The sequence below is a fragment of the Melopsittacus undulatus genome, chromosome 4 (assembly GCF_012275295.1).
Source record: "Melopsittacus undulatus isolate bMelUnd1 chromosome 4, bMelUnd1.mat.Z, whole genome shotgun sequence".
Classification (NCBI taxonomy): domain Eukaryota; kingdom Metazoa; phylum Chordata; class Aves; order Psittaciformes; family Psittaculidae; genus Melopsittacus; species Melopsittacus undulatus.
The window spans coordinates 99,513,928-99,540,545 of record NC_047530.1 but is presented as its reverse complement, the minus strand read 5'-3'; the positions used below and the strand labels follow the sequence as shown (position 1 = coordinate 99,540,545).

Genomic DNA, 26,618 nt, shown 5'->3' with positions numbered 1-26,618 from the left:
TTTCCCTCCTCTTTCAAACTGCTGAACTGCATCAAAAAACCTAATACAAATCAAATTGAATGTGTCTTGGTTTGACTTTTCCATTTACATGTATCGTATTGTTATCATAATTTTATACCATCTTAGGTGGCACAGAAAGTAGATCCTGAATGGGATGGTGGATTTGTAATATAATCTGTTGGGATGTGAGCCTTTCTTTGAAAAATGTTCAGGCCTTATCCCTGTATCCCAGAGAAATTTTGCAGATGAATTTAAATTATAGTCACTGTAACCTATAGTGATTTGTATTGTATAATGTGTGTGTGTGTGTGTACATATATATATATATACATGGCCAGAATCAGTAATTACTACATTGTCAGGCTTTATGCAGCTGATATTTAATAGATATTTTCCTTTGGCTTAGGTGATGAATAGCTGTGATCTTGGAGAAGGAGCTGTGTTCTCTCCTGCTGCTGCTGTTAAGTTCCCAGAGGAAATAAATAATGCACCAAGACAGGCCGAGTCCTGCAGCACAGAAGCAGGGAAATTCCAGCTCTTGCTAGAGATGATTTTCATAGATTATGGCATAATGAGAAAGGAATGTACTAACAACACCCAGGTTGCCAATAAACCTGCGTAAACTTGATTCAGACACTAAGGAAGTAATACCCATATGCGCACATTTACAAACACAACCCCTTTGAATAACATCAAAACTGTTACTAATTCAATAAGGACTTCAGGAAATTGAAAGAATGGTCCAACTTAACAGTCCCAGTTATTACTCAACAGCAAGATGGCTCCAATGCAAATCTGTACTACTGCATTTACCTGATGCCCTCCTGATACTGCAGATTGTTACTGCAATCTGACACACAGATTCTGTCTCACCTCAGCACATGTCCACCACCTGAGCTTAACAAAAATAAAACCAAAGCACAAGTATGGAGAACATGCAACATGCCATACCAGTAATGTAAGACAGTTGTTGCAATGCTGTGGAAAGAGGAAGGGTAAAATAAAGGGATCTATAGGTCCCCTAAACTGGATCATAGAATCACAGAACGGTTTGGGTTGGAAGGCGCCTTAAAGATCATCGAGTTCCAGCCTCCTGCCACAGGCAGGGACACCTTCCATCAGACCAGGCTGCTCCAAGCCCCATCCAACCTGGCCTTGAACACTGCCAGGGATGGGGCAGCCAGAGCTTCTCTGGGCAACTTCTGCCAGGGCCTTACCACCCTCACAGTAAAAAAACTTCTTCCTAATATCTAATCTAAATCTACCCTCTTTCAGTTTAAAGCCATTCCACCTTGTCCTATTGCTGTTGCTCTTATAAACCATCCCTCTCCAGATTGCTTGTAGGCTCCCTTTAGGTAGTGGAAGGCTCCTCTAAGGTCTCCCTGAAGTCTTCTCCAGGCTGAACAACCCCAACTCTCTCAGCCTGTCTTCACACAAGAGGTGCTCCAGCCCTCTGAGCATTTTTGTGGCCCTCCTCTGGACTCTCCCCAACAGGCCCACATCCTTCTTGTGTTGGGGCCCAACAGAGCTGGAGACAGGACTGCAGGTGGGGTATCATGAGGGCAGAGTAGAGGGGGAGAATCATCTTCCATGACCTGCTAGATAGAGATTACTATGCTGTTGCTCAAACCTGGTGCCCTCAAACTTCTTTGGGGAAATAACAGTTGCTGAGCAAACTAATTTATCTGTAAGATGCCCTTTAACTGAAGAATTAAGGCAGTGTTGGAAAATCCTTCTTAAAATCCCTTACCATGGCCTTTGTTATTGGTAAATTAATCCTGTCATGCCTCAGCTCCCCTGCCCCTACATGGAAAGTTCTCTACCACTTCTCTGCCTCGGAAGGCTGATAGCCAGCTTCACAAGTTTCTGCTTGTGCCAGCTTTGAGCTCAGCATCCCTGGGATATTGTTTTGATAAGAACAACGAAAGAGGTTACGTGTTTTAGCTGCTTTCGTGACTCTCAGGCACGACCACCAGGAGGTCAGAATACATCCGAGAAGCAAAATGAGAGTATTTCCTCTTCGTCCCCCGTGCCCTCAGTACAAAACCATCTGGGAAGCTAATGGGGGAGACGAGAGGGACCTGGGGCAGCGAACTGCAACCTCCCGGAGAATGGCTCGGCTCCTAGGGCTAGCTCGGGTGGTTTGAAGGAGGAGAGAAACCACCCAAGAGGAAAGGGAACCCGCTCCGGCCAGGCTGGGCGGGCTCGGCACCGAGCCGAGCGGAGCCTCCGCGGGACGTCCCGACACCGCCGCTCTGCGCCGAGCTCCGCAGGTTACGGCAGCCCCGGCCCGGCCCAGTAAGTCACGTTCGGGGCTGGGGGGATCCTGGGCACACAAAGGGAGGGCTCTGGCCGTCTCTGCTGCGGCGGTTTCAGAGAGAAAAGCCACGGGGTGCCGGGTAGATGCTTGCAACAGGTCGCGTTGGTGCGACCGTCCCCGGGTTCCCGTTCCGGAGTCACTTTTGCGGTTTGCGCGCTCTCCTTACGCCAGTGACGCGTCTCGGCGGGTGCTGGGGCAGCGGGACGGGTGAGTCCCAGAGGCAGACGCCTTCCCCCGCCGGAGCTGGAACAGCGCTGCCGGCTTTCCTTCGGGTCCGGGCAGAAGGATACTGCTCTCGGGGCACTGTGAGCTGCGGGAGGATTGGCCGCAGCACCTCAGAGGAGCTGGAGCCCATGGGGAGCCTCTGCGGGACCGAGCCGTGCTGAGGAGAGACCCCGCAGCCTCCTCTATGATGGTGAGGACAGCCCGTGGGGTCCTTTGGTCAGCGATGATCCCAGGGATGTACAGGCACACTTGTGTGTGCCTTGGGCTTGGTACAAAATTTCTTTGCCTTTCTTCTGAGATAGAGTGTTTAATGAGTACAGAGAGACGGAGCGATGGTTTAGTAGAGGTGCTGTTCATGTGTGTGGGCATCTTTGTGAAAATGGCCAGTACATGTTTGTAGCTCAAATCTGAGTGTGGGATACTGGAAGTCATAGGCTGTAAAACTGATACGCAGAACCAGAGCCTCTGCATCTTCACTTTGGCAATCTCCCACTGAAGCAGGTCTCTTGGGAGCTGCCAGATTAAAATCCATCAGGAAAATATGACTTGTTGCTATTGGTCTGTTATGTGGTCAGGCAAGATGCGCACCAGCAGCATCTCTAAGCAACTGCTACTATTAATATGGTTTTTTAATGAGTGCTACAGGCCTAAACTATACTCAGTGCATCTCCTTCAGGGATGTGTTTAGTGTGAGCTACCAGGCTAACTTGAGCTGCCAGGCAAACATCACTTGGACAAGAGAGCAGCTGAAGTGTAGTATGGCTTGTTTTGTCAGGATTTTGAGTTCAGTTTGGTGATGATGATAATGCTTTTCTGCAGCTCTAAAATTATTCTGCCTACCTTCACAGGCATCTGCTTTTAAAACCATTTTTTTGTTAATGTAAAGGAAATGGAGCATGGAAATTAGGAATGGAAACTTAAGGCCTTCCCTTCAGCTTTGCTTTCAGCACAATAGATGCTTCATGCTGCTCCCACATGGAAAATGTACATATTAAGTGGGATTGCCACAGATGTGAAAGAGATGAATTGATTTGCCAAAGATTGGAAAGCCAATGTCAGTGCTGGGATCAGCCCTGAGGGCTGCTTGGCTCCCAGCTGGTAGGTGACACTTTATATTTTGCACGACTTCGGTGTGCAGAATGCAGTGATCTGTGTTTGCACAAGCACATCAGCAAGGAAGAAATAATCTGTGCACACCTGAGATGTTGTACCTGTTTATCAAGAGCTCAGCCAGTGGCCCCTCCCCACCTAACTGCCTTTCTCTTTCTGTTGCTTGAAGCATCACTGTATACTAAGAATAGCTTCTTGTGTTTTGGTTTGGGTTTTTTTTCCCCTGCAAATTAGACTGAAGAGCCCTGGTTGGGGAGTGAGGGAATTTGGTTTTCCTTAGTGACTGTTTTGGGATGTCTGATGACTAGGGCCTCCAAAGCTGCATGGTCTACTCTCCTTTTGTTTTCTGTTGGTTCTCTCCATGGCAATAAGGGCTTCCGTGTGCCTGTGCTGCACAATGTTCTCAGAGGGATGCCAGTGCTTGTGATCCTCCTTACGTGGCAATGAGTAACAGAGGAAGGGAATCTGACCCACAGAAACCTAACGGTGGTGTTCCATGAGCTGATCCAACTAATTTCTGAGTTTGTTTTTTAAGCAAACCCCATGATTTTCAAAAAGCCAGCTTTAGGCTGGCTTTTGCAACTCTACAGCTGTCTACCTGCTGTTTATTTACTATCTTGCAGCTTGCCTGCAAGTAAATTAAAGCAGATGGTGTGATACCATGAAATAAGCTTAATGAGTTGTATTGTGGGGTGCTTCTACCCTATTCCCTGCCTGATAGCTTAAATTAGTTTCCTGAGTGCAGTGGGTACACAACAAAAGGGGTGGGTGGTTTATTTTTCCAGTTGTATTATTTTCTACTGACACATCTGCAAAACAACTGTCCTGGCAAAATCTAAGCTAAACTCAGCCTATACTCACACTGTGAACATTAAGAAGCAGTCATCCTGGGGGGCACTGGTGAAGTATATAAATTCCATGAAGAGTCTGCAAGACTGTCCTGTCCTGCACATTCTCCTCTGCAATTGAAATCCATAGCAATGGCACAATGAAGAAGGGAGCTGAAAAAAAGCTCCTGGCTTGTTCCCTCAGATCCCCTTTAAAATGGGCTGTTGGGTGGGCCAGCTTTTTCTCTCCCAAGTGTTATTATAATCCATTTATACTGGGGAAAAGCAGGTTTGCTGCCAGGCAGCATACTTTCCATCAGCAAATGTAATTGCTAGGTAGTGGAGAGAGGTAGAGACTCTGGTTTTCAGGCGGGAGAGAGAGTGGCAAGGGTGTGTGTATCCTCGTGTGCCCAACCATGAATTCCAGGTTTTGCAGGGACAGGGGCTCAGCTGTATAAGCAGAACCTGCCCATTCACCCTTGGCATGGGTAATAGGAAGGGAGGCAGGTAGCCAGGTCTCAAGCATCCTTAGGGATGGAGCTGGCCAGGGGTGCAGCTGCAACAGGGCTCTTTCTTAAGCTTGCTTAGATTTCCACATTGAGCCAAAATTGTTCTGCAGTTCAGCAAAACAAATGGGTCTTATTACCACAACCTAAAGACCGGACTAGCAGCTAAGCTTCACCAGAGCAGGGGTGGGTTTTATTTCTGGCATGGAGAAGAAGCTCTTTTATAGGGCTGACCCACAACAAAGACTGTGCTGTGTTGCTTGGACTGCTTCTGAAGGAGTGAGAGGAGGTTTGTGCCAGTGTGTAAGGATGCAGCACAGATGCACCCACTGCTAAGGACATTCTTGTAGTGACCTTAGGCCATTTCCTAAGGTTCAGTCAAGGTCTCTCCAACATCTATACCCATGTAGTAGAGGGAGACCCAGACCTTCTCTTTTGAGATTTAAATATCATTCTAACAAGTGTGAGCATGTAATTCCCACAGCAACAGATCCAATTCATACCTCCTTTCCTGCAAGCAGAAGCACATGCTCTATGTAACTGGCCCTGAGCCATCATGAGACCAGGCACTGCTGGCTCTGAGGGCTGGCAAACAGGCACCGGGATATGACAGTGCAGATCCAGCCCTTTTCGAGCTGGGGTCTGTTGCTCTCATGCTTGGCAGTCTGTGCTGCTGCTGGTAGCATCACAGAACTGGTAGAGCAGAGGCACAAGGAGCCCTGCAGCCTGTGAAGTGAAGGGAGATCAGGGCACAGCCTATTTGGCTTCGCAGTTGAAGGTGGAAACAGAGAAGTGAAACTACACATGAGGTCTGGTAGAGCAGGTATGTGGGAGGAAAGAGAGTTGATGAGTTGATCCATTCCTCCCCAAAGGCTGACGAAGTGAGGGGTTCAGGAGAGCAAGGACATGTCCACCTTAAACAAAGCCCTTAAAGGACCTGGCTCAGCCCACACTATTCACAATTTCACCAGGCTTTGGATCAAGGCAGCCAGAGGGTTTGAAGTGGTGATAAAGGTTGGTAATGAGGGCAGCAGATTCCTGCTCCCCTACCCATTTGTGTGCAGCTGGGTAACATCCTGACTGCCTGCAACAACCTTGTTGGGCCTGTCCTCTCCTGGCTGGAGAGCTTTGTTTCCTGTTTCATCTAAAATTGCTTAACTTCTGTCTGCTGAAATATGGTAGTTTATCTTTTGTGGTTATGTGTTTCACATCTTCCTGTGTGCTCTCAGACTTCCTGCCTCTTCTCCTGTTTTTTTTTCTCATGTTAGCTTTCTAAACCCAGCTCCCCAAGCAAGTATTTCTACCTCACAAGCTACTTATAGCAGGTACTTGCCTTTTCTGAGACAAACCAATCCCAGACAAAACTGTCCCAGCCCTTGCATTTATGCAGCTGCTAATTTGACCCCAATCCATTTTAAAAGGAGAGTGCTGGTGGGTGAGGATGGAGTGAGGAGGGGGAGGTCTTTGCTTGCCGATGCGTCTGCAATGCTGACAGACCCATGGTGTGATTTGCAGGCTTTCCCATGGGAGAATCAGCAGTTTAACTCTACCCTGATCACTTCAGAGCTGATTATTTCTGGCCTCTTGAACTTTTATGATCATTTTATTAGGTAAGGGAATGATCTTTTAATCAGTCCCTAATTTAGGTAACTGCATTATATACCCGTCTTGTGCCGGAACTTCCTCATTCATTCTCTGTGTGTTTTGCAGACTTCTTGGCTGTGCCTCAGTGGTGGGTGACTGAATCTAGCCTTCTCTGCATCACGGTGATAGTAGTAATGTGAAGTTTAATGAGCACCTGCAAATTCGCGTAGCAGGTAAGTGCCTGGAGGTCATTCTTCCTTCTACATTTGGTGTGATTTTAAAATGATGGGCGCTTGCTAGGAGATCTTGAGCCTTGCGGCAGAAATGCCGGAAGGAAAGTGGTGTGGCTCATATTGTAGTAAATGCTCCCAGCAGCAAGGGCCACACAACATGCAAAGCAAAAGTAGCAATATTGTGATGGTTTAACTTGGAAATGGATCCAGTGTAGGTCAGTGCTAAAAGCCTCTCTTTTGGCATTCATTTTAAAATCGCTTTTATCTGATTGGTTAGGACAGTTGGCATCTAGTCAAAGAGGGATGAGAAGGGAACCAACAGGTCCAAGCTTTGCTGATAACAGCTACTGCTGCATTTGCTGCTATGCAGGCCAACTTACCAGAGGTACCTTACCCAGTTGGAAGAATTCTAGTTCCCCCCTTATCCAGGGAGCAAAGGCCTGGAAGTATCAGAAGAGCCTCCTGAAGATAAGCAGAGGCAGCCGGGTCAAAGGGAAATAGCAGCTCTTACAAGCTGGCAATGTGTAGAGTTTTGATGTTTGTATGAAAACCCCTAAAAACCCACTGAAAGCAGAACTGCTGGGTGAAACCCAGACATGGGGCAGTGCTGCTTTGCGAGCGTGTGGCAACAGGCTCTGTGAGCAGCAATGGTGGGAACATAGGAGCTGGAGCAGACAGAGCAGCAGTCCTGGCTGCCACAATGTCCTGCTGCAGCTCTGAGTACCTCTTACTTCTTTTACTCCATGTGATTTTTTTCTCTTTGTCACTTACTCTAGATCTGTGCTGTGTTGGGTGGTGTCTATCCCCTTCTTCCCACCCCAGTCAGTTCAAACACCTGCTCTGCTCTAGCAAAGCTCAGCTCAGCATTCCCTGGTATGCTGCTCCAGCCAGCCCCAATCAAAGCTGTGAGAGCCAGCCCATTCCCATCCTCCTGTGTGTAAATTAAGCTCTTTCTCTTTTTCCTTTTCCCTCACTGTCTTTCATTATTACCTTCTTCCAGAGGCAGGTTTTTCTGGCTGATCTAGTACATCATTTATATCAGTGATATTTGCCTCAAGGCAGAGATGCTTTTTCAGCATTTATAAGGAAAATACCTGATGCACACCATGGCTGTACATGTGGCTTGGAAAAACCAAGCATGGTGTTGGCAATGATGAGGACCATTGAGGCCAACTGTTGCAGAATTTAAGCTCTGTTAGGCACAGTCTCCGATTCATATGGTTATTTCAGCTGCCTGGCAAAGGAAAACATACTGTTCCTTCACTTTCAAAACCAGGAGGAAGAGCACGTAGAGCAGGTCACTTTTCTGCTCAGGCAGAACATTAGCTGCAGGGTGTCAGCTGAGCCACCTGCGCAACCAACTGCATCTTCCTCTATGTTGCCTCAAGGGATGGTGGATGCTGTTGGTTGAAAAGATAGAGTTTGTGGCCAAACTCAAATGGTAGTGATGAAAATCAGCTTCAGGGTGCCTTGCTTTCAGTTCTTCCTAATTGCAGAAGATTCAGTGGTGCTCAGGGAGCACCTGATGAAGAGCAGGAACAAATGGTTTTCATGCTGCCTGCAGGGAGGGAAGTAGTTCCCTAGGACAAGATACTGCCTGCATGGGCCAGAATCCCAGCAGGGCTTACAGCTTGTTTTGGAGAAAGCTCATGAAGTGGCAAAGAGACTGTCCTACAGGTAGAGGTAGTTAAGCAGTAGTCTAGACTGCCTTGGGAAGCAGAGATGGAGATTTGCTGGAAGCTTTTCAGAAGTAGGCAAAGACTCACCAGAAACCATCCAGGCACAGTGTAGGCCATGCACGTAGGCAGAAGGGGGAGACTGTATTGCGTTTACAGACCTCTTTTTACCCTGCTTTTTTTAAGAGTCTTTTAAATAATATTTGTAGAATATTAATACGACCAGCGGTGGAGCTAAGGAGACATTCTCAAGCTTAAACTGTGACACTTGATGTTCACAGTCTAGTGCTTCCCAGAGGTACTTGTGATCATGTATCTGCACCCAAAATGCTTAGATCCTAAGCTGTTGCCTCCTGGATGTTCAGGTACCTAACTGCCACTAGTTTCAGATGAGTGTTTGATTTCTAAAGGCCTCTGGAGATTTAGCAACCAAATACCTTGGGAAGGTTGGATTTTCTTCAGTACAGCCACTTCTGCACTGCAGACTGCAGCAACTCATTGTAATTGAAGACCCTTATCTTTTTCTCCTAGGCTAGTAGGAGCAAGGGTGAGATTGGTGTCTATCTTTTGGGTAGCTGGAATCCCATCAGCTGACCCTCCCCTACTGTAACACAGTGACATAAATTATCTGGCTTACTAGGTGACTTAAGGACATAGAGCTTTACTGCAGTCCTACTTAGCGAGCTGGCTATGTTCAGTCTAAGTATTATGGCCACTCTCTTCTGCAGCCAAAGTCAAAAGGCAGTCTGAAAGTGCTTGGCTGATGACCATCCTCTTGAGCTGCTTCATGTGCTTGGAATGTGTGCAGGGTTATGATCTCAAGCTCTGAAGGAGTTACAGGAAGAAATGTCAACTGAAAGGGACGTGTTTGCAATCTAAGTAATCCACAACACGTGCTCTTAGCTCAGCCTTATATTTGCTGCTAGTCCTGGACTCTTCAGTCTCCCATGTGGAGCTGGAAGCTGTCTTTGCTCCTCACTAAGCTCCTTTCCTTCTGCAGTGGAGGGGATTTTTGTGCTATGAGCAGGGGCCCCATAGCTATGACTCACAGTTCCCATTACGTTATAACTTAGCCTTTAAGTGTGCAGAGAGGCTGTCCTTTGGCTTTCAAACAAAGCCTTCCTTTGTTGTGCTGATGTTATAAAGGAGGCAGGCGTATGTGTTCACCCCACATTCCAAATGAAAAACATGTGGCTTCACAGCCTTAACATGTGTGTTTGGTACTTTTGCTACAGTGCATGTTACACTGCTCTTATCCCATGGAGTCTTTTCAGAGTTTTTCTTCCCAGCATTCAGTTTAGAAACTCTTCAGGGAAAGAAAGAGGTTAAAGATGTTTTCTTTTGCTGGTAAACTGAGGGGACTGAGCAAAGAGCACATGAGAATTATTTAATATGGGTGCATGTGGCAATAGGCTAGTTTCTTGAGTCATTCCTTTGGATGAAAATGGCTCTGGGTTGGTGGCCACAGGTCGCTGAAAGGGTGAGCTTCATGGAAATATTGTACGGAAGTGGGCAGTTTGTTTTTTTGTGTGGCTTTGCTTTTCTAATTTTTATTTATTCAACGTCATTTTGAACAGCAGAGTTAGCCAGCAGTACAGCAGCCAACATATTTGTGAGTGTGCGTGTGTCTTGGCAGTTCCTAGATTTATGAGTAGTGAGCCAAGACTGGGCTTATTGCTTCCCAAAGCATTTGTGTTGTTTCTTCTGTTCTTTCCTAGAGCTACCAGGTAATGAAGTTAGAGGGCTTGATTCTTTCTGCAGAGAGTGGCATGCAGTGCACAGTGGTTCTGCTTAGATCAGGCAGTCATCTTATTGAGAGTCAGGGAAACAGGGCATTGTAGTACCAGTGCTCTTTCGGGCTCTCTTCTCCTTCCATACCCTCTACCCACCCCTGCGGGGGCTTTCACAGTCTGTTTTGGGGTGTTGGGGTTTGTTGGGTTTTTTGTACTTTATTTAGGGAACTATATTGTGTTTTATAAAATGCTGGGATTTCAGGCAATGGAATAAAGCACTGTTTTTCATTTCTGTGGTGATGTTTTGGCTACAATAGCCAGCTTTAAATGCTGTTCCTCCCCAAATGTTTGAATACAACAGCTGTAACTAGTTAGCAAAACAATAGTGCAATATCACACAGCCTCCAGTCCCATCCAGTGTTTTTGAGCCCTGTTTAAGCAGATAGAATCATAGAATGGTTTGGGTTTGAAAGGACCTTAAGATAATCTAGTTCCAACCCCCCTGGCATAGGTAGTGATGCCTCACTCTAGACCATGTCACCCAAGGCTCTGTCTAACCCAGCCTTGAACACCACCAGGGATGGAGCATTCACAGATTCCCATTCCAGTGCCTCACCACCCTTAGAGTAAACAACTTCTTCCTTATATCCAATCTATACTTCCCCTGTTTAAGTTTTAACCTATTACCCCTTGTCCTATCACTACAGTCCCTAATGAAGAGTCCCTCTCCAGCATCTTTGTAGGTCCCCTTCAGGTACTGGAAGGCTGCTATGAGGTCTCCATGCAGATTCTCTTCTCAAGGGTGATATTTAGGCCTGCAGATCTCCTGATATAGGAATGTGACTTTGTCACTGAGTCAAGACTGTGGTGGAGTAGAAGATGTCAAGTCAACCTCATTCATAATCTGCAGTGACAGCTTTTTTTTGCTGTGTTTTTGTTCAGCATCTCAGTGTGGAAGGGTCTGGTAACTGCTGTGCTTTCTACTGTCTATAATGTATAAGTGCTCCTTGCTACATGACTGAAACGGGATTTCATAGTTTCACATGTAAAACATAATCATTCTGCAAGTCATGTCTGAGCCATGCCAATATCCACACGTGCTCTTCTTAGATGTGCTGGAGTGGTGTATCCCTGATGGGAAATCAACTTTCTATTAATGCTTCCACCAACACTTTAATACCAAAGCATTCATTTTGGTGGGTGTACAATATACAGTTACGTTGGATGTGTAGTGATGAAGGACATATGCCTAGCTTAGGATGAGAAGAGTCAGGGTAACGACTACCTGATTTAACAACACTGGTGTGATTTTCTCCACCTTGTTGAAAATTCAGTAGGGAAAAGGAGGGCAGATTTAAACAAACCTCTTGGCAATTGAACCCCCTCTGTATTCTCACCACCCTTCCATGAGGTGACTGCCGGATCATAGACTCATAGAATCAGCTAGGCTGGAAAAGACCTTTAAGATCATTGAGTACAACTGTTACCCCAGGACTGCCAAGCCCAGTACTCAACCATGTCACTGAGGGCAAGCTGATCTCCCCTCATGGCTGTCCCTCATAATCTCCAGTCACAGCCACCCCTGATCCATACCGTTATAGTGGCCCACACTGCCGCCCTTACCCCTCATGGCCACGCTTCATCTCCCCTGAAGATATCCTTTCATGGACACACCTGGCAGCCCATGGCTGCCCCTGTTCTCACCCCACTATCTCCCCTCACAACCGCCCCACCATTCCCCTCATGATCTTCCCTCATGGCTGCCCCTGCTCTCCCTCACGATCCCCCCTCCCCTTTCCTGTCTGCCCCTCCTGTCCCCTCACAATCTCCCCTCACAACTGCCCCACCACTCCCCTCATGATGTCCCTTCATGGCCACCCCTGCTCTCCCCTCATGCTCTCCCCTCACAACCTCCCCTCACCCCTCATGGCCACCCCTGTCCACTGACTGACATCCCTGACGCACTCTGTCACTGGTGGCTGTAAGGGCAGGATCAATGAGCCATGGCTGCCTGCATGTGCAGGGGGAGGTCCTATGGCTGAGAGGGGCACAGCCATGGAGGGTCCCCGTGAGAGCACTGGGGAGGCCAGAGAGCAGCTGTGCAGACATTGCTCCGCATGCTGTGGCTGACACCACCGGGCTTCTGGTGAAGCAGCAGGGGCTGTGTCCATCTCTGCTGAGGGGGGGACCAGCGATCGCCTGGGCTCCCATCATGTTAGGTTTGAGGGGCAGGGAGCTGGTAAGGGTGGTAGGACCACTTCTGGTTTTTGCTTGGTGTGTGTCTTTTCTCCTCATAGAAATGGAAACAAACCACAAACAACACAAAAAGTTCGCTCAATTCCAATTGTTTTCCTGACAATTAAAGACAAAATTTACTTGGCTTAAAAAGCCAAGCTGTTCCTGGCTGGGATCCTACCACAACAGCTCAGTATGTGGGTGGGAGCCACAAGCACACTTCCTACCTTTCCCCTCCTGCCTCCCTCGCAGCCAGCGCTGTGTTCCAATTTGTAAAACCCCTCCTTGGCTGTAGCAGGGGGAACCCAGGGCACTGCACAGCCTGCACACGTGCTGCTTGCTGACAGGAGCTGCCTGCACAGCCAGAAAGCTAAATAACACATTCAGGCAGCAGGCAGGATGCTGAGTAACAAGCTGCTCATGCTGGTAGCTTGGTCTTGTCGTCTCCACCGGCAACGCTTCTTGGGTCCAGCCTTACAGTGGATAAACAATGCTTTGGGGGCATGACATGGTTCTGTGTTTATTTAGTAGATAGTACAGCTGTCTTTGACAGTAGCTGCTGGCTTCTGGGGGAAGAAGAGGGAGCCAGAATCATGGCTTTATATCTGTATGCACTGGAAATAGTGACTTGGAAATAGCTAGATAAATACCCACTTGCTGATGAAACTGAAAATGTAGCAGGTTTTGGAAAAGAGCCCTAGAAAGAAAATAACTCCCGAGCCAGAAAGAAACCTTTGTACTGTCTAGGCTTTGGGGGCAGGGGTCCGTGGGATTTCATGGCAACACTTACAAATGCATCTATGTGCTGCGAAAGCTGAGGCAGGAGGGGAGGACCTCCGAACATCTTGTGTGCTACTGCAAGAAGAAAAGCAATCTGGCCTACTTTTACCTACACTGGTCACTGGGAAGTTTGAACCCCTACCTGCAGCAAGGGAGAGTTAATGAGAAAAGGCTTCCTGATGGGAAAGGGAGTGAATGACTGGAAGACATGCGAGAGAATCAGTCTTCCCCAGGGCCAGTCAGGTATTCCTCTCCTTGGAGAGATGCTGGCAAAATCCCTCCTCACTTGGACCTAGGACTGCACAATAGCATCTGCCTCTAGAGCACTGCCAGCGCCGCTCACATGCTTATCCACCCTGAATCTGCCTGTCTGTGGGAAGGGAGGGCTATCTCATCCTGAATACAGGATGAGCATCACCATTTCCTTGGAAATACCTGATCTGGTGACCCGGGGAGGAAAATATTGCTTCCGAAAGTCCACAGCAGACCTGTTGGGCAGGATGTCCGACTCAGGCTGTGCGACTGACCCCCTTGGCACTGTAGCAGGCCCAGGACAGGATGTCCACGGATGTTACAAAAGGCTAACGTGTTCTCAATCAAACAGCAAAACAATAGTTATCAGGCAAGTGGCCTTGTCCAACTGCTGTGCTGTGGCCAAGCAGCTGACCTGGGGTGGACCTTACAGGCATGTTTTGGAAGCCAGTTGCTCTGCTGTACCTGTCTTTTGCAGTCCTGACCTAACTGGTTGTGGTACCAGTCTCAACATCCAGGCCTCTGCACCTTCTGTTGGTCCTTTCCACTGGTGGCTTCAATGAAGAGCCAAAGATAGAGCGCAATCCGACCAGTCTGTACTGAACCAACTGTGATTGTGCTAGCAACTGGAATTTGATACTTTGTAGGACTAATTTAATGCTCAAAAAGACAAGTCAGAGCATGAGTTACAGCTGCTGTTCTGTCCCAGCTCATCACACCAATGTCCTGCATGCAAGCTTAAATCATGGGGGGTGAAAACAGCACAAGTTGGTGCTGCTCGGGCTCTGTATTGCATTTTTGTGGCTCCTAACTTTCCTGCCAGGGCTGTGTGTGCTGCAGCTGACTGTATGCTCAAGAGGGAAGAGCAGGAGCCCCTCCTGGCTGCCCCTTGCTGTGTGATCTCTGGGTGGGCTGTGCTGGGTGCTGTCACAGCTGATGGTGGAGCAGGCACTGGGGGTCTTCGTGGCTCTGTACAGGGCCGAGGACATGTTCTCACTGCAACAGTGGTGTCCTGGAGGGTAGAAACCAGCTGAGGATCCTCATCTGAGTGTCTGAGCCCTTGCTGCCTGTGCCTGGGCAGGGTCACATGTGCTAATGCGTATACCATGGGGTGGGAAGGGTAGACTGGTGCAATAAACCTTTAGTCACCATGGGGTGTGTTTCAGTATGTGAGTACAAGTGTTTGCCTTGGCTGTAAGGGCCCTACAGCCCCCCTGAGGGTCCAGCACCTCGCCAGCCCCACCTGATGCCATAGCTCCACCTTGCTGACTCAAGGAACATGGAAACTCTTTGTTGTGAGATGCAATGCTGGCAGCATCCATTACACTCCGGTGCTGGATAACCCACAGATCCCAGCAAACTTGGTGCTGACTTGGGAGGAAACCTCACCCACTTCTGGTCTGAAATTCTTCACCAAAATGGGACTCCTCCTCCACCCACCCCACAAAATGCTTTTCCAGTAAAAATGGTCCCAAGAACAAGACAGGTTTGAGTGAAGTTCTGCCAAAACCGATTCCTCAAGACATGTGAAACCCAGGTCAAACATGGAGGGCAGCCCAGTGATGAGGGCAGCAACCTCAGGGGCCAGGAAGGAGACCAAGGCTTATATTACTGTTACTCCCTCCTGAATCTGGAGGAGAGCCTTCAAAGAAGTTTCTGTCATCCCAAGTAAGTGATCAGACTATAAGGGCATACACATGTGCTCTGTTTTTTAAATACATCAGTATAAAATTAAAACCTGAACATATTCTTCCCAGTGCGAAAGAGGCAAAATACAAATAACATACTCCCAGCAACTAATGGCAGAGACCAATTTGGTATCTTCACCAGGGTTTTGATCCTCTAGTGGAACCTTCATGTTTTTCTGGGAATGTCCATCCAGCATGTGTCTATTCCTGAGGCTTTACATGTAGCAGCTGAAGGAAAACAGCCCTCACCATCTGTTCTGGTGAGCCAGCATAGGCCTTTCAGTTGCTGTGTAGACAGTGATTGGTAGATGGTGGAGAAACAGAAACATGGTAAGGGGCTGACTAAATAAACTGCATCTTTCTTAGTGTTTGGCAGGAACAATAGCACTGACATGCATCTCTGCAATTCCCATTTCTCTTTCATTGTGCATGTTTATTGCAGTTTAGAGCATACAGTCCTTAGTAAGAGGAAACCTTTCTTTCTGCTGCAGCCAGGCATACCTCTGAATACTTGCAGAGATGGCAACAGTATTTGCAAACTGGAGAAGGACATAGTATATACAAGCAGCTTTCAGCAAACCTTTTTCTTGACCAGGTCTTCATAAATGCAGCAGAAGCATCTTCAGAATATACATTCAAGGGTCAAAAGACAATTTGTTTTCTGTTACAGCAAGGGGAAGGATCATGAAGCTCCCAGAAGTTCAGTCATAACTGTGTCAGTACTCAGTCAGTACAGCTGTGCTGGGCCTGAAGCCCCTGGGTTTGAGACTCACATCTCCCAGTAAGCAAGTCTCAAGTGCAAGTTAGTGGCTGTTTGGGGCTATTAATCTCTCCAGTCAAAACAAGCAGTGGAGTCCTTTCCAGAACTCAAGGACCTTTACCAGAAAGAGTCTCAGAGATCATATTTGTTCCCATGAAAGTTCCGCTTTCAAAAACTTGGCAGCTTTCAATGAAACAAGCTCCCAACCAGCTGTAGTTTCTATCATCTCTTTGAATTGCCTCTTTTCTTGCAGCCTACCAAAGCAAAGCACAATGTAGTAACCACCTATTCAGTGCCTTTTGTGTCAGCCGAATCGCAGGAAGCAATCGAGTGTGTCGTAAATGATGTCTTGGCGTGTTCCAGTGCATTACTGAACCACATTCAGGGGCTTGAATTGGGTTTTTCCAATTTAAGAATCAAAGCTTCAGCTCACTCCTTTCTGGTTTATTGCTGAACACCAACCAGAGCGTGTTTTGCTTCCCATGATTCAAAATTTAAGTGGAAAAAATACTGTTGTATGAGGAGCTCTTGAGGAAAGAAAAGGACCATTAATGAAAGGGAAATACTCTCCTGTGTCTTCAGAGAAGATAGAAGGTTACCTGGGCTCAGAGCACATGACCAGCCTACAGAGACAAGTTTCAGACTGCTTTCTTTTCCTGTGCCAGATTGAGCAGGAGGAAAAAGGGTCTGAAGCTGCTGTGGAAAAAGGTGTGAGGAAGGCTTGGGGACATCAGAAGTTGAGCTCATTTTAGCTGGAAGGGACAGGACATTGCTATGGCTTTGAGCATTTTCATCTCTGAGAAGCGCATGCAGAGGTCCCCTATGGCAGGGTGGCTGGAGGGAAGGGGGAAGGCACATGCACAGGGCAGTGGCTGTCCCAAATTGGCCCACAGGACACCAGATGAGGTCTGTGATGCTGCCAGGTGAGGAAGAGGTCTTCATGGCAGCAACTGAAGGTAGAGCCGAGCTCTGCCCCCATAAAACACTAAATAAATCTGCCTGCGCTAGCATGGACTACAAGCACTGTTCATCTTCAGGGCTGACTACGGTCAGGAAACATTGTGATGGCTAATTTGATGTTGTCTTGCAGTAGCCTTTGCAGATGATTTTCCCTTAAGGTCATTTGTGCAGGGCCCAAGGTAGCACATGTGATGTGAAGACAGTTACTGCAGAGATGCAGGCACAGCAAGTGCTGGTTTGCAGAGCTCAGCACCAGTTTTTGGCCTAGGGGGCTGCATTTGTGCTGGTGAGGAGCTACAACTTTGCCTGTACTCCGCTGCCAAGGGGCTGAGCATGGCTGGTGAGCCAGATCTCACCTAAAGGACCATTTTCAGAGCTCCAGCCTGTCTTCTCTCAAGCCTTTGGCATGTCTGGTGCTGCCCAAATGTGGCAAAGGAGAAGAGTCTTTTCCAGTGGCAGCTCTGGGGCAAGCCTCTCTGGACACACTCACACTTGAGCTTTATGATGTGTACAAAAGAGGATTACCAGCCAGCTTTCAAAGTCACCATGCAGAGGGTACTCTCCAGCCATCACTTGACCTTAGGCGAGCCACTGCCTGGTTGTGTGAAGGCTTTATGTGCCTGTGAGCTTCACGTGCTTCTTCCTTTTCCTTGCAACACACTCCCTGTAACTGTGCTCCAGGTGAGATGGCAAACTAAACATTACTGAATTGTGCAGGAAGGGCTTTCAGATCAGCTAGTGTGAGAGTTGCCATCCTGGATGTGGCTTCAGAGCACCAACTTGAACTGCATAACAGCAGTAACATCTTCCCCCTTACCCTCTTGAGCCTTCCCACATCATCTAGGACCTGCTGTGGGGCTGACTGGGATCCTCCAGCTGAGAAAGCTGCATTAAGCTTTAAAGGATGAAGCCTGATTTGCCTGGGAGCTGAGCCTGGATGGCTGCAGGTGCTCTTGGTGAGGCCTTTGAACACACCAAGTGCTGTAGGATGCAGCCAATGACTGTTTCTAATCAGGCAGCAGAGCCATCAGCTGGTTTTATCTCAGAGCCCTCACTCCCCAGCTGGAGAGTGGGATGTGATTTCCCCCTCAGTTCTCAGGACTGTTCACAGTGGTTGTTAACCTTAAAATCAGTGCAGTACTCAGTCACTGAAGCAGAGACTGCTATAGAAAAGCCCAGAAGGAAACTAATTCTGGTGCCAGAGGCAGGTTTGAGCAAGCAGCATCAGATGCTGGGCAGCAAGCAGAGACAGAGCTTTGCATCAAGACTATGGGGTTCCACGTATCCACTTGCTTCCTGCTCTCCTCCCTTCCCTGAAAAGCTTTCCTTGGTCTCTGCTTCTTTACCTGCTTTGTGCCCAAGGGAGCACAAGAGATGGAGTCTCTGCACTCTCACCCAGGGAATGCCCAGGGAGCAGCGGGAGGGCAGGCTCCACTGCTTGCAGAGGTCCTGCCTGTGATGCAGTGTGGACCACATCACCCTCCTTCAGAGGGGCTTTGGAGCCCTGGGACTGCCACAAGAGGGTGTGCAAAAGGTAGAATGGGAGAATGGTTTGGGTTGGAAAGGACCCTAAGATCACCCAGTTCCAACCCTCTGCTACAGGCAGCGACACCTCACAGGTACCATGTCACCCAGGGCTCTGTCAAGCCTGGCCTTGAACACTGCCAGGGATAGGGCATCTACAACTTGCTTGGGAAGCCTGTTCCAGTAGGTTTAAGCCTGTTACCAAGTCTGGACATTGTCTATACTTTGAATAAGAAAAAAACCTGTCAGGGCCAGAACTCTGGGGAAGGTTGAAGATCGCTTTGGGAACTTGCTGTATAAAACCTCATTAATACCTGCCCTCTCTCCCCACCCCAGACTTAAAATGTGGCTAAATTTGATGTGTAGATGAAACAATGATGTTTCTTTTTTTTAGTCTTCAGCTTGGAAGCATTTGAACTCTCCCTCTTCCCCACACAAAAGCTGTCTCAGCCAGAGCAAGCATAAATATTTTTATCAGACTTAAATTACTTGGGCTGAAGTTAAAAGCAAGGGAAAAGAGCGGTCTTTGTTATGGGGAGGGCTGGACTGCTGCAGCAGGCAGTGCTACTGGTTTCACCTGTATTATTTAGTCTTTCCATATTAGTAAAGCTGTGTTTGATGAGATGTGGGAACGCTCTGCCCTCACAGCTTGCTGCTGTCATGGCCACACTCCACTGACTTTGGTCACTGAGCATCATGATCCTTAAGCCTTAACTGAGGTTAGTGTTTGGTTTTCTGGTGTGAATAGCTTCAGTACCAAAAGGGCAGTTTTGACCAGGAGAACTTCCTCTGTTCAGGTTGAAAACAGACATAATTCTGGCAAATTCATGCAACCTGAAAATGTCACTTCCAGTTTCCATCCTGACTCTCTTCCAGAGGCTGCCTGTGGAGTGGGCTGGGAGAAGAAGTTGGGTGCATGTTTCCTAATCTACACCTGTAAAATTGGCTGGGGTAGCCTAGGCTATCAGTGTGAGCCAGAATTAATTCAGCTGTGCCAGACAGTGATGGACTTGGGGATGTCTGGCCTAACCCCTTCTGCTAGCAGAGCTTTGGGGCAGGTAACCTCTAGAAGCGGTGTGCCCAGGAGCAGCTGGGCATGAGAGAGACTTGAAGGGTACCAGAGGATCCTAAGGAAGCTGACTTCTTTCAGCCTTAATCATAGAATCATAGAATGGTTTGGGTTGGAAAGGACCTTAAGACCATCTGGTTCCAACCCTCCTGCCATGGGCAGGGACGCCTCACACTAGACCATGTTCCTCAAAGCTCTGTCCAGCCTGGCCTTGAACACCGCCAGGGATGAAGCATTTAATACTTCTTTGGGCAACCCATTCCAGTGCCTCACCACCCTAACAGTAAAGAACTTCTTCCTTATATCTAACCTAAACTTCCCCTGTTTAAGTTTTAATCCATTATCCCTTGTCCTATCACTACAGTCCCTAATGAAGAGTCCCTCCCCAGCATCCTCATAGGCTCTCTTCAGATTCTGGAAGGTAATTCATCTAAGAAATTATCTGGTGACAGTAAAGAACTTCATCTGCACAGCCAGAGGTCTCACAGGGCAGAGCATCCTGGTCAGGACTGCAAAAGGAGGCACCTGGCCTGTGGCCATGTTATTTTTAAGCTTGGAAAGCACACGTGGTCTGCAAGAACGTAGCACTAAGGAAAGGATCTCAGCAGCGTTTCCTGCCCTGCCCTGGCAGGCTGATAAAGCCCTATCCAATGCACGGTGACCCCAGTTTATTTTATTACGTGGCCAGGCATGGAGCTCACTGAGTAACTGGAACACCCAGCTTTGGGCACTAATTCACCATTCATCCATTGCGTGATGAATTGAAAAGTTAATATAAATGTAAAAAGGACAATAAAGGCCTGCAAACCATCTCCAGAGCAGTATCTGCATAAGGGCATTCACCTGTGCATGTATATGGGATCTAAGAAAAAGGATAGTTAATAAATGTTACACAAGGGAGGGGCACAAAGTGTTATCCTGAGCACCGTGTGAATTTTGCTGCTTGGACAATGTACCTCAATCCTGTTCCCTTGTTATTCCAGTCCCAGCCCTCTTCTAAGCAAAGCTATTTGCATGCCAGAGGATATGGTTCCCATGTACAGTAAGGCCATACATGGAGGAAATCAAACGAAAGCCAGCAGTTTGTTGTGCAGTGATGATAACAAGGCCCACTGGGGTGGATCTGGCTTTATTGCATGCCCTGTAGAGACATATATGTGATTGTCAGAGATGTTTTCCATCTTGTCCAGATGCCAGGACAACAGGGTTGCTGTGGAACCAAAACATGCCAGGAAGGAACATTGCAGGTGAAGGGAATTATAGCCCTCAGCTCCTGGTGCACACTTGGTGCCTCACCGTCCCTTGGCTCTCTGTGAAACAACCTCATTCCCACAGCAGGATGAACTGGTTTGTTAGGAATGAGATTATAACTTCTGGTCTGATTGATAAGGTATTTTATTGATAGACTTTATTTCTGGAACAGAAACCCTTCTCTCAAACACACTTCTGAGGCATTAAAAAGCAGCTGCATTAAATGTCAAAGAAGAAATACTTGTCAGTCTTGTCCTTCTGGTCTCCCCTGCACTAGGACTGAGGGCTAATGTTCCTAGAAAGAGGGTGAACTTGCCATATCTCAGCAGTGGGTGACAACCTCAGATCATCCTGTCCTGAGCAGGCACTTGATGGCGATGCCAGCTCTCCCAAAACAGAAATGCCACCTGGGAGGAAACAGAGGAAACAGCCCAGGCTTTAATCTAGGCACTGTCTGTTCCAGACCCCTGGGAGGCCTTGTGAGAGCCAGGCAGATACCCCAGCAATGGGACCATGTCCCAGAAAGAGGAGAAATAAATCCTTTCTCCATGATCCCCCTGGCATGGAAAGCTTTATGAGGTGTGAGGTCCAAGCAGCAGAGCCAGTAAGTACACAAAGCAACTCCAAAACACCACTGCAGTCTTGACCATGCCAAGAGCCTGTGCATGGGGTGATACATGGTACTGTTGCTGGCACATGGCTGCCTGCAGCAAGCACCATGTGTCTCACAGCCACGCTGAGGTCACTTCAAATAGGAGTGAGCTTGACTGCAAGCACAGCTGCTAAAGGGGTGTATGGGAGAGATGGCTTAGATCAAAGCCATGGTGTTTACCAGTGTCTTCTGAAGATTAGTAAACAACCCAGTGCTTTTAAAACCACTGGGGTAAAGGAAACCCTTCCCAGTTCAGCAGTCTTTCTGTTTCTGACCTTTCCCTGTGCTCATGAGGCATCCTCAGGGCCCAGAAGGTTTCCCACAGCCTGATCCTGGTGGTGCAGAAAGACAGGAAGAGCTTTGCCTGTAGTGCCTGCTTAGAAGCACAAACCCATAGATAGGCTTCTTACCACCCGGGTGCACATCACCAGCACTGGCAGTGAAGTTTGCTTTTATACAAGCAGGCTGTGTGGGTCCCCAGATATGCATAACGTGGCAGGTGGCCAGGCCAGCCCTGCCTGTGCCGTTGTCATGTCTGCAATATCTGCCTTATCTTGAAGGAAAGCAGTGCTCATCTCCATTCCTACTTTTTTATGCCTGCGGAGGTCTTGCCTGCTTCTTTTCCTTTCTGTCCTGGGAACTTTAAAGGAGGGAGGAAGGACAAGCCCTTCCACATTGCCCCAACAGCATCACAGTGGGTTGACAGTAGAATGAGCCTTTAGAGTTCTGTTCTTCAGCATTAATTTGGTAAGGGGACACTTTCATCCCCACCATCTGCTGATAAAGTCTTGTCCTCGGTTCAGCTGTAGCAGTTATTTTTCCCCTTAGGAGCTGGTGCTGTGCTGTGGTTTTGACTTTAGTCTGAGAACAACACTGATAACACACCTATATTTTAGATGTTATTAAGTAATGCTTACCCCAGTCAAGGACTTATCAGTCTCTAATGCAGTGAGGAGGGGCACAAGAAGCCGGGAGGAAGCAGAGACACGACACCTGACCCAAACTAGCCAATTCCATAGCACATCATGTCATGCCCAGTATATAAACCGGGGGGGAGATACCTGGAAGGGGCAGGTCACTGCTTGGGGCGGGCTGGATATTGGCCGGTGGGTGGTGAGCAATTGTATTGTACATCACTTGTGTTTCCTGGTTTTTTTTTCCTTTCCCTTTTTAGTTTTATATCCTCTCCCCTTGTTATTTCCCTTATCATTATTATTGTAGTATATTGTAGTAGTAGTACTATGTCATTGTAGTAGTAGTAGTTTTGCATTATACTTTAGTTATTGGACTGTTCTTATCTCAGCCCATGGGATTTATATTCTTCCAGTTCTCCTCCCCATCCCTCCAGGAGCAAGAAGGTAAAAGGGGGGAGTGAGCGAGCGGCTATGTGGTTCTGAGTTACTGGCTGGGCTTAAACCATGACAAGTCTCCTTGGGAAGCTTGGTTGATAACTTGTAGAAACAGGCATGTGCTTAGGAGCTTCCAGACTCAAGCAGTTTTTTCAGGGTTAGAAAGGATGCCAAAGCTTTAATTTAAGAAGGGAGTGTCTCATTTTTCTTCTTGAGGGCATATGCTCTGAACTGGGGGTCATTCTACCTTTCTTTCTCTTCCAGGGAAGGAACTGCCATGCCCGTGGGAATCTTCCGGGTGTGCCTAGTGGTGATTACAGCTATTGTCAACCACCCTCTCCTCTTCCCTAAAGAGAATGGCACTGTCCCTGAGAACACGGAAGAAATCATCCAGAAGATGAAGGAGCGGGAGCTGAGCCTTCGGCTGGAGCAGTTGCGTTTGGAGCAGGAAATTGCAGACCAGGAAGCCACACAGAAGGCTGTAGAAAATGCTGCAGAGGTGGTAGAGGGAAGTAAAGAGGAAAAGGTCAGATGGGATATGTGGACTGCCCTTTCCATGGTCATCTTCCTGCTGATCGAGCTCTGGAGGCAGGATTTCCAGGAAGGGAATTGGCAGGACACAGGAGAAGAGGATGACATGGCTGTCCTGGGGAGAGCATTTAAAGGAGTGTCCTTCCCTGACAAGGCTGTCTTGGCCAGCTTCTATGAAAAGCGCATCCTGGCTACCACTGGAGATGTGGCCAGGATGCGGGAGATGGTGGAAGGCTTTGCAGATGACCTGCTGGAGGCCTTGAGGAGTGTTTGTAACCGGGATGCTGACATGGAAGTGGAGGACTGCATGGGTGTGGGGAGCATGTATGAGAATTGGAGAGTGCGTAAACCTTTTGTCTGTGATCTGATAGTGCCTTTTGCCCCCCCAGAGCCATACTGTTTTCGGTGCCAGGCCTGGTGTTCTAGCGACTCTTCCCCCCCAGATGAACAAGGTTATGGCACTATCAAGGTATGCAGGGCAGATGAGGATGTGACAGGTTGCATCTGTGACAAGACTAAACTAGGGGAAGATATGCTGTGCCTCCTCCATAGCCAAACCAATACTACAAGGCCTAGCAGTGAGATGGAAGACCTCCTGTGCTTTAAAAACACTCAATATCTGGATGCTGATCAAGTTATGAAGTGGTTCCAGATTGCAGTCACCAAGGCCTGGAACAGAATCTCTCACAAGTATGAATTTGACCTTTCTTTCAGCCTCCTGGACTCGCCAGGAGCCCTGAAGATCAAATTTAGATCAGGAAAATCGATTGCTTTCAACCTCACCCCTGTGGTGCAGTATGAGAACTCTGACGTGTACTTCATCTCTCACTTCCCTCGGGGTGGCCTGGCAGCCGAGCTCCCCTCCAGCACTCGCTGGTTCCTCACCTTTGCAGTGTATGAGAGGAGGTTCATCCAGCTCATCTCCAAAACGCTGCCTGCCAATGCCTGCCATGTCAGCTGCCTTCAGATCCTCTCCTTTGTCCATGGGAAACAGTGCAGCCTCACAGGTCCAAGCGGGCTCAGCAACTACCACCTAAAGACGGTGATGCTGCATCTCCTGCAGGCACGTCCCAGTCAGGACTGGGCCCCAGAGAAGCTGGAGGCCCGTCTACAGGACATGCTGAAATACCTGGAGAAATGCTTGCATGAAAAGAAGCTCTACCACTTCTTCATTGGCAATGAGAAGGTACCAGCAGAGCTGGGCTTCCCCATCGTATTCCAGAGGGCTGAGCCTCTGAACCTTTTCCGTCCCTTTGTGCTACGTAGGGACGTTTACAGGAAGACAGTGGACACATTCCATGAGATGCTCAGGAACATGTCTGCACTGATAAATGAGTACACAGTGCACATTCCCCTTGCACACACCAACGGGATCCGTAAAGAATCCCTTTAACCAAAGCCAGCCGGAGAGCACTTGTTCCTCTAAGCACAAGTCCAGAGGGCAGCTTTCCGAAGCCTCCTGGACACAACTGACTTTGCCAGTACAGCTTCTTGTCTGCAGCTGAACCAGTCCTGGGCGATGGTTTCTGCAGTAAGGGAGAGGGGATGCGGGAAGGATAGGGAAAACTGGAAGATGTGGTATGAAAGTAAGGTTCTGCTGCACTGGTGTGCTGGCTGGGTTTGATGCAGCTAAGAATATATTTTTTCTATTGTGCCTCAGTCATGCTGCAGTGGTGGTGAGCAGCAAATATGACTAATTTATTCAGATGCCTGCAATACAAACTGTGGCAGTGGTGGCCAAATACTTCATTTCCTTTGGAAAGAGGAGATAAGAATAGGGTGGAGGAATCAGAAACAGGATCTTGGGATTGCAGGGACCTGTATGCTTGCAGACAGCTGCCTGCTAGCACAACCTAAGACTTGGTGCTGATGTGGGGAGGACGGTCATGCACAAGATCTGGGCTGGATTGAGATCCTTAAGTCAACCACAGCTCTTTAATCAGAAGGGAACTATAGTGATAAAAAAGTCCCTTCTTGATAGGACTTGTAGTTTAAATGGCTTGTGCTGTTGTTCAGAAGCACCCCTGCACCCTGCATGTTTCTCCTCCCCGTGGAGGATATAGCAGAGCAGGCAGCAGGGCCTGTAACTTCAGGCTATTTCATTTGAGTCTTCCATTTTCTTCATGGTAACCTGGCTAGTGGGTTCTGTTCCTAGCCATTTTCCATGGATAAATGGACGGGAACCTTTTTTACCTTAGATAAAAGAGCCATTGTTGTGTTTTGGTGTTTTGGTCTGTTTCTTTTCCTTACCACAGGGTAGCAAGGCTGAGAACAGCCAAGAGAGAAAGGACTGCTGCAGGTTTTGCTTCTGTAGAAGAAGCAGTTCTCCAAAATTATCCTGTAATGAAGCCAGTCCCGACTGTCTGGTAGCAGGAGGGAACAATCACCCTCTGAATGAGAGTGTGCCTCTCCCAGCATGGTTTTAATGAGGCCAAGGCCAGCAGGATGGCCCTGAGTTGGCAGGAGGAGATGAAGGAGGTGCACATGTAGCAGAGCTTGGCAGCACTGCCTCTGCAGCTGCCCTGTGGTCTGTGTTGCATTCCTTCTGCTCACAGGTACCCAGGCAAAAGCTTGGGTTTGCCTCCCTGTAGGGTCTCCTCAGTCCTTTTGAAGGCTGCTGCTGTGATGGGGCTCTGAGCAGCTGCTGCTAGCAGGATAATTTGCAGGAGCATGGTTGGGAAATGACAGCTTCTGCAGGCTTTCCAGCCAGGGGAGAGTCTGGAGTCATGTGCTGAAAACCCCATTGCGCAAATGGAAATGCCTGAACTCCCTCAGGAAGCAGCTTGTTAGTGCAGTGCCAGTGGGCTGCTCGGCTCGGGGAGGCAGGGACACCTTACACTAACCCATGTCACCCAAGGCTCTGTCCAACCTGGCCTTGAACGCTGCCAGGGATGGAGCATTCACAGCCTCCCTGGGCAACCCATTCCAGTGCCTCACCACCCTAACAGTAAAGAATTTCTTCCTTATATCCAATCTAAACCTCTGCTGTTTTAAGTTTCAACCCGTTACCCCTTGTCCTGTCACTACAGTCCCTGATGAATAGTCCCTCACCGGCATCCCTGTAGGCCCCATTCAGACACTGGAAGGCTGCTATGAGGTCTCCACAGAGTCTTCTCTTCTCCAGTCTGAACAGCCCCAACTTTCTCAGCCTGTCTTCATACGGGAGGTGCTCCAATCCCCTGATTATCCTCGTGGCCCCCTCTGGACTTGTTCCAACAGTTCCATGTCCTTTTTATGTTGAAGGTATAAGAGAAAATTTAATCCTGTTACCCTTCTAGGGACAGCATACAGCATGAGGCTTATTGCCCAGCCTGTTAATAAGCAAACTCCCCATAGACATGTTCTCTCTTCCC

The 26,618-nt window shown here is 48.2% G+C and overlaps 2 protein-coding genes across 5 annotated transcripts in view; one reads left to right on the top strand and one right to left on the bottom strand.

Moving 5' to 3' along the window:
* CFAP58 (cilia and flagella associated protein 58) overlaps nt 1-2,675 on the bottom strand; it is a 70,701-nt gene extending 68,026 nt beyond the window's left edge. The window contains exon 1 of the mRNA XM_034061348.1: nt 2,487-2,675. Within this exon, the coding sequence (XP_033917239.1) occupies nt 2,487-2,675 (189 nt within the window). The remainder of the gene's footprint in view (nt 1-2,486) is intronic.
* ITPRIP (inositol 1,4,5-trisphosphate receptor interacting protein) lies at nt 1,894-25,135 on the top strand. 4 transcript variants are annotated; one of them, XM_031053889.2, is made up of 5 exons: nt 2,359-2,735; nt 3,481-3,643; nt 6,504-6,598; nt 6,699-6,805; nt 22,999-25,135. In XM_031053889.2, exon 5 carries the CDS (start codon nt 23,012-23,014, stop codon nt 24,656-24,658), a length of 1,647 nt encoding a protein of 548 aa, XP_030909749.2. In that variant the 5' UTR covers nt 2,359-2,735; nt 3,481-3,643; nt 6,504-6,598; nt 6,699-6,805; nt 22,999-23,011; the 3' UTR covers nt 24,659-25,135. The 4 variants fall into 4 exon arrangements, with proteins under 4 accessions (XP_030909748.2, XP_030909749.2, XP_030909750.2 ...); XM_031053890.2 differs by lacking the exon at nt 6,504-6,598; XM_031053888.2 differs by lacking the exons at nt 2,359-2,735; nt 3,481-3,643; nt 6,504-6,598 and adding an exon at nt 1,894-2,298.
* The last annotated feature ends 1,483 nt before the right edge of the window (nt 25,136-26,618 follow it).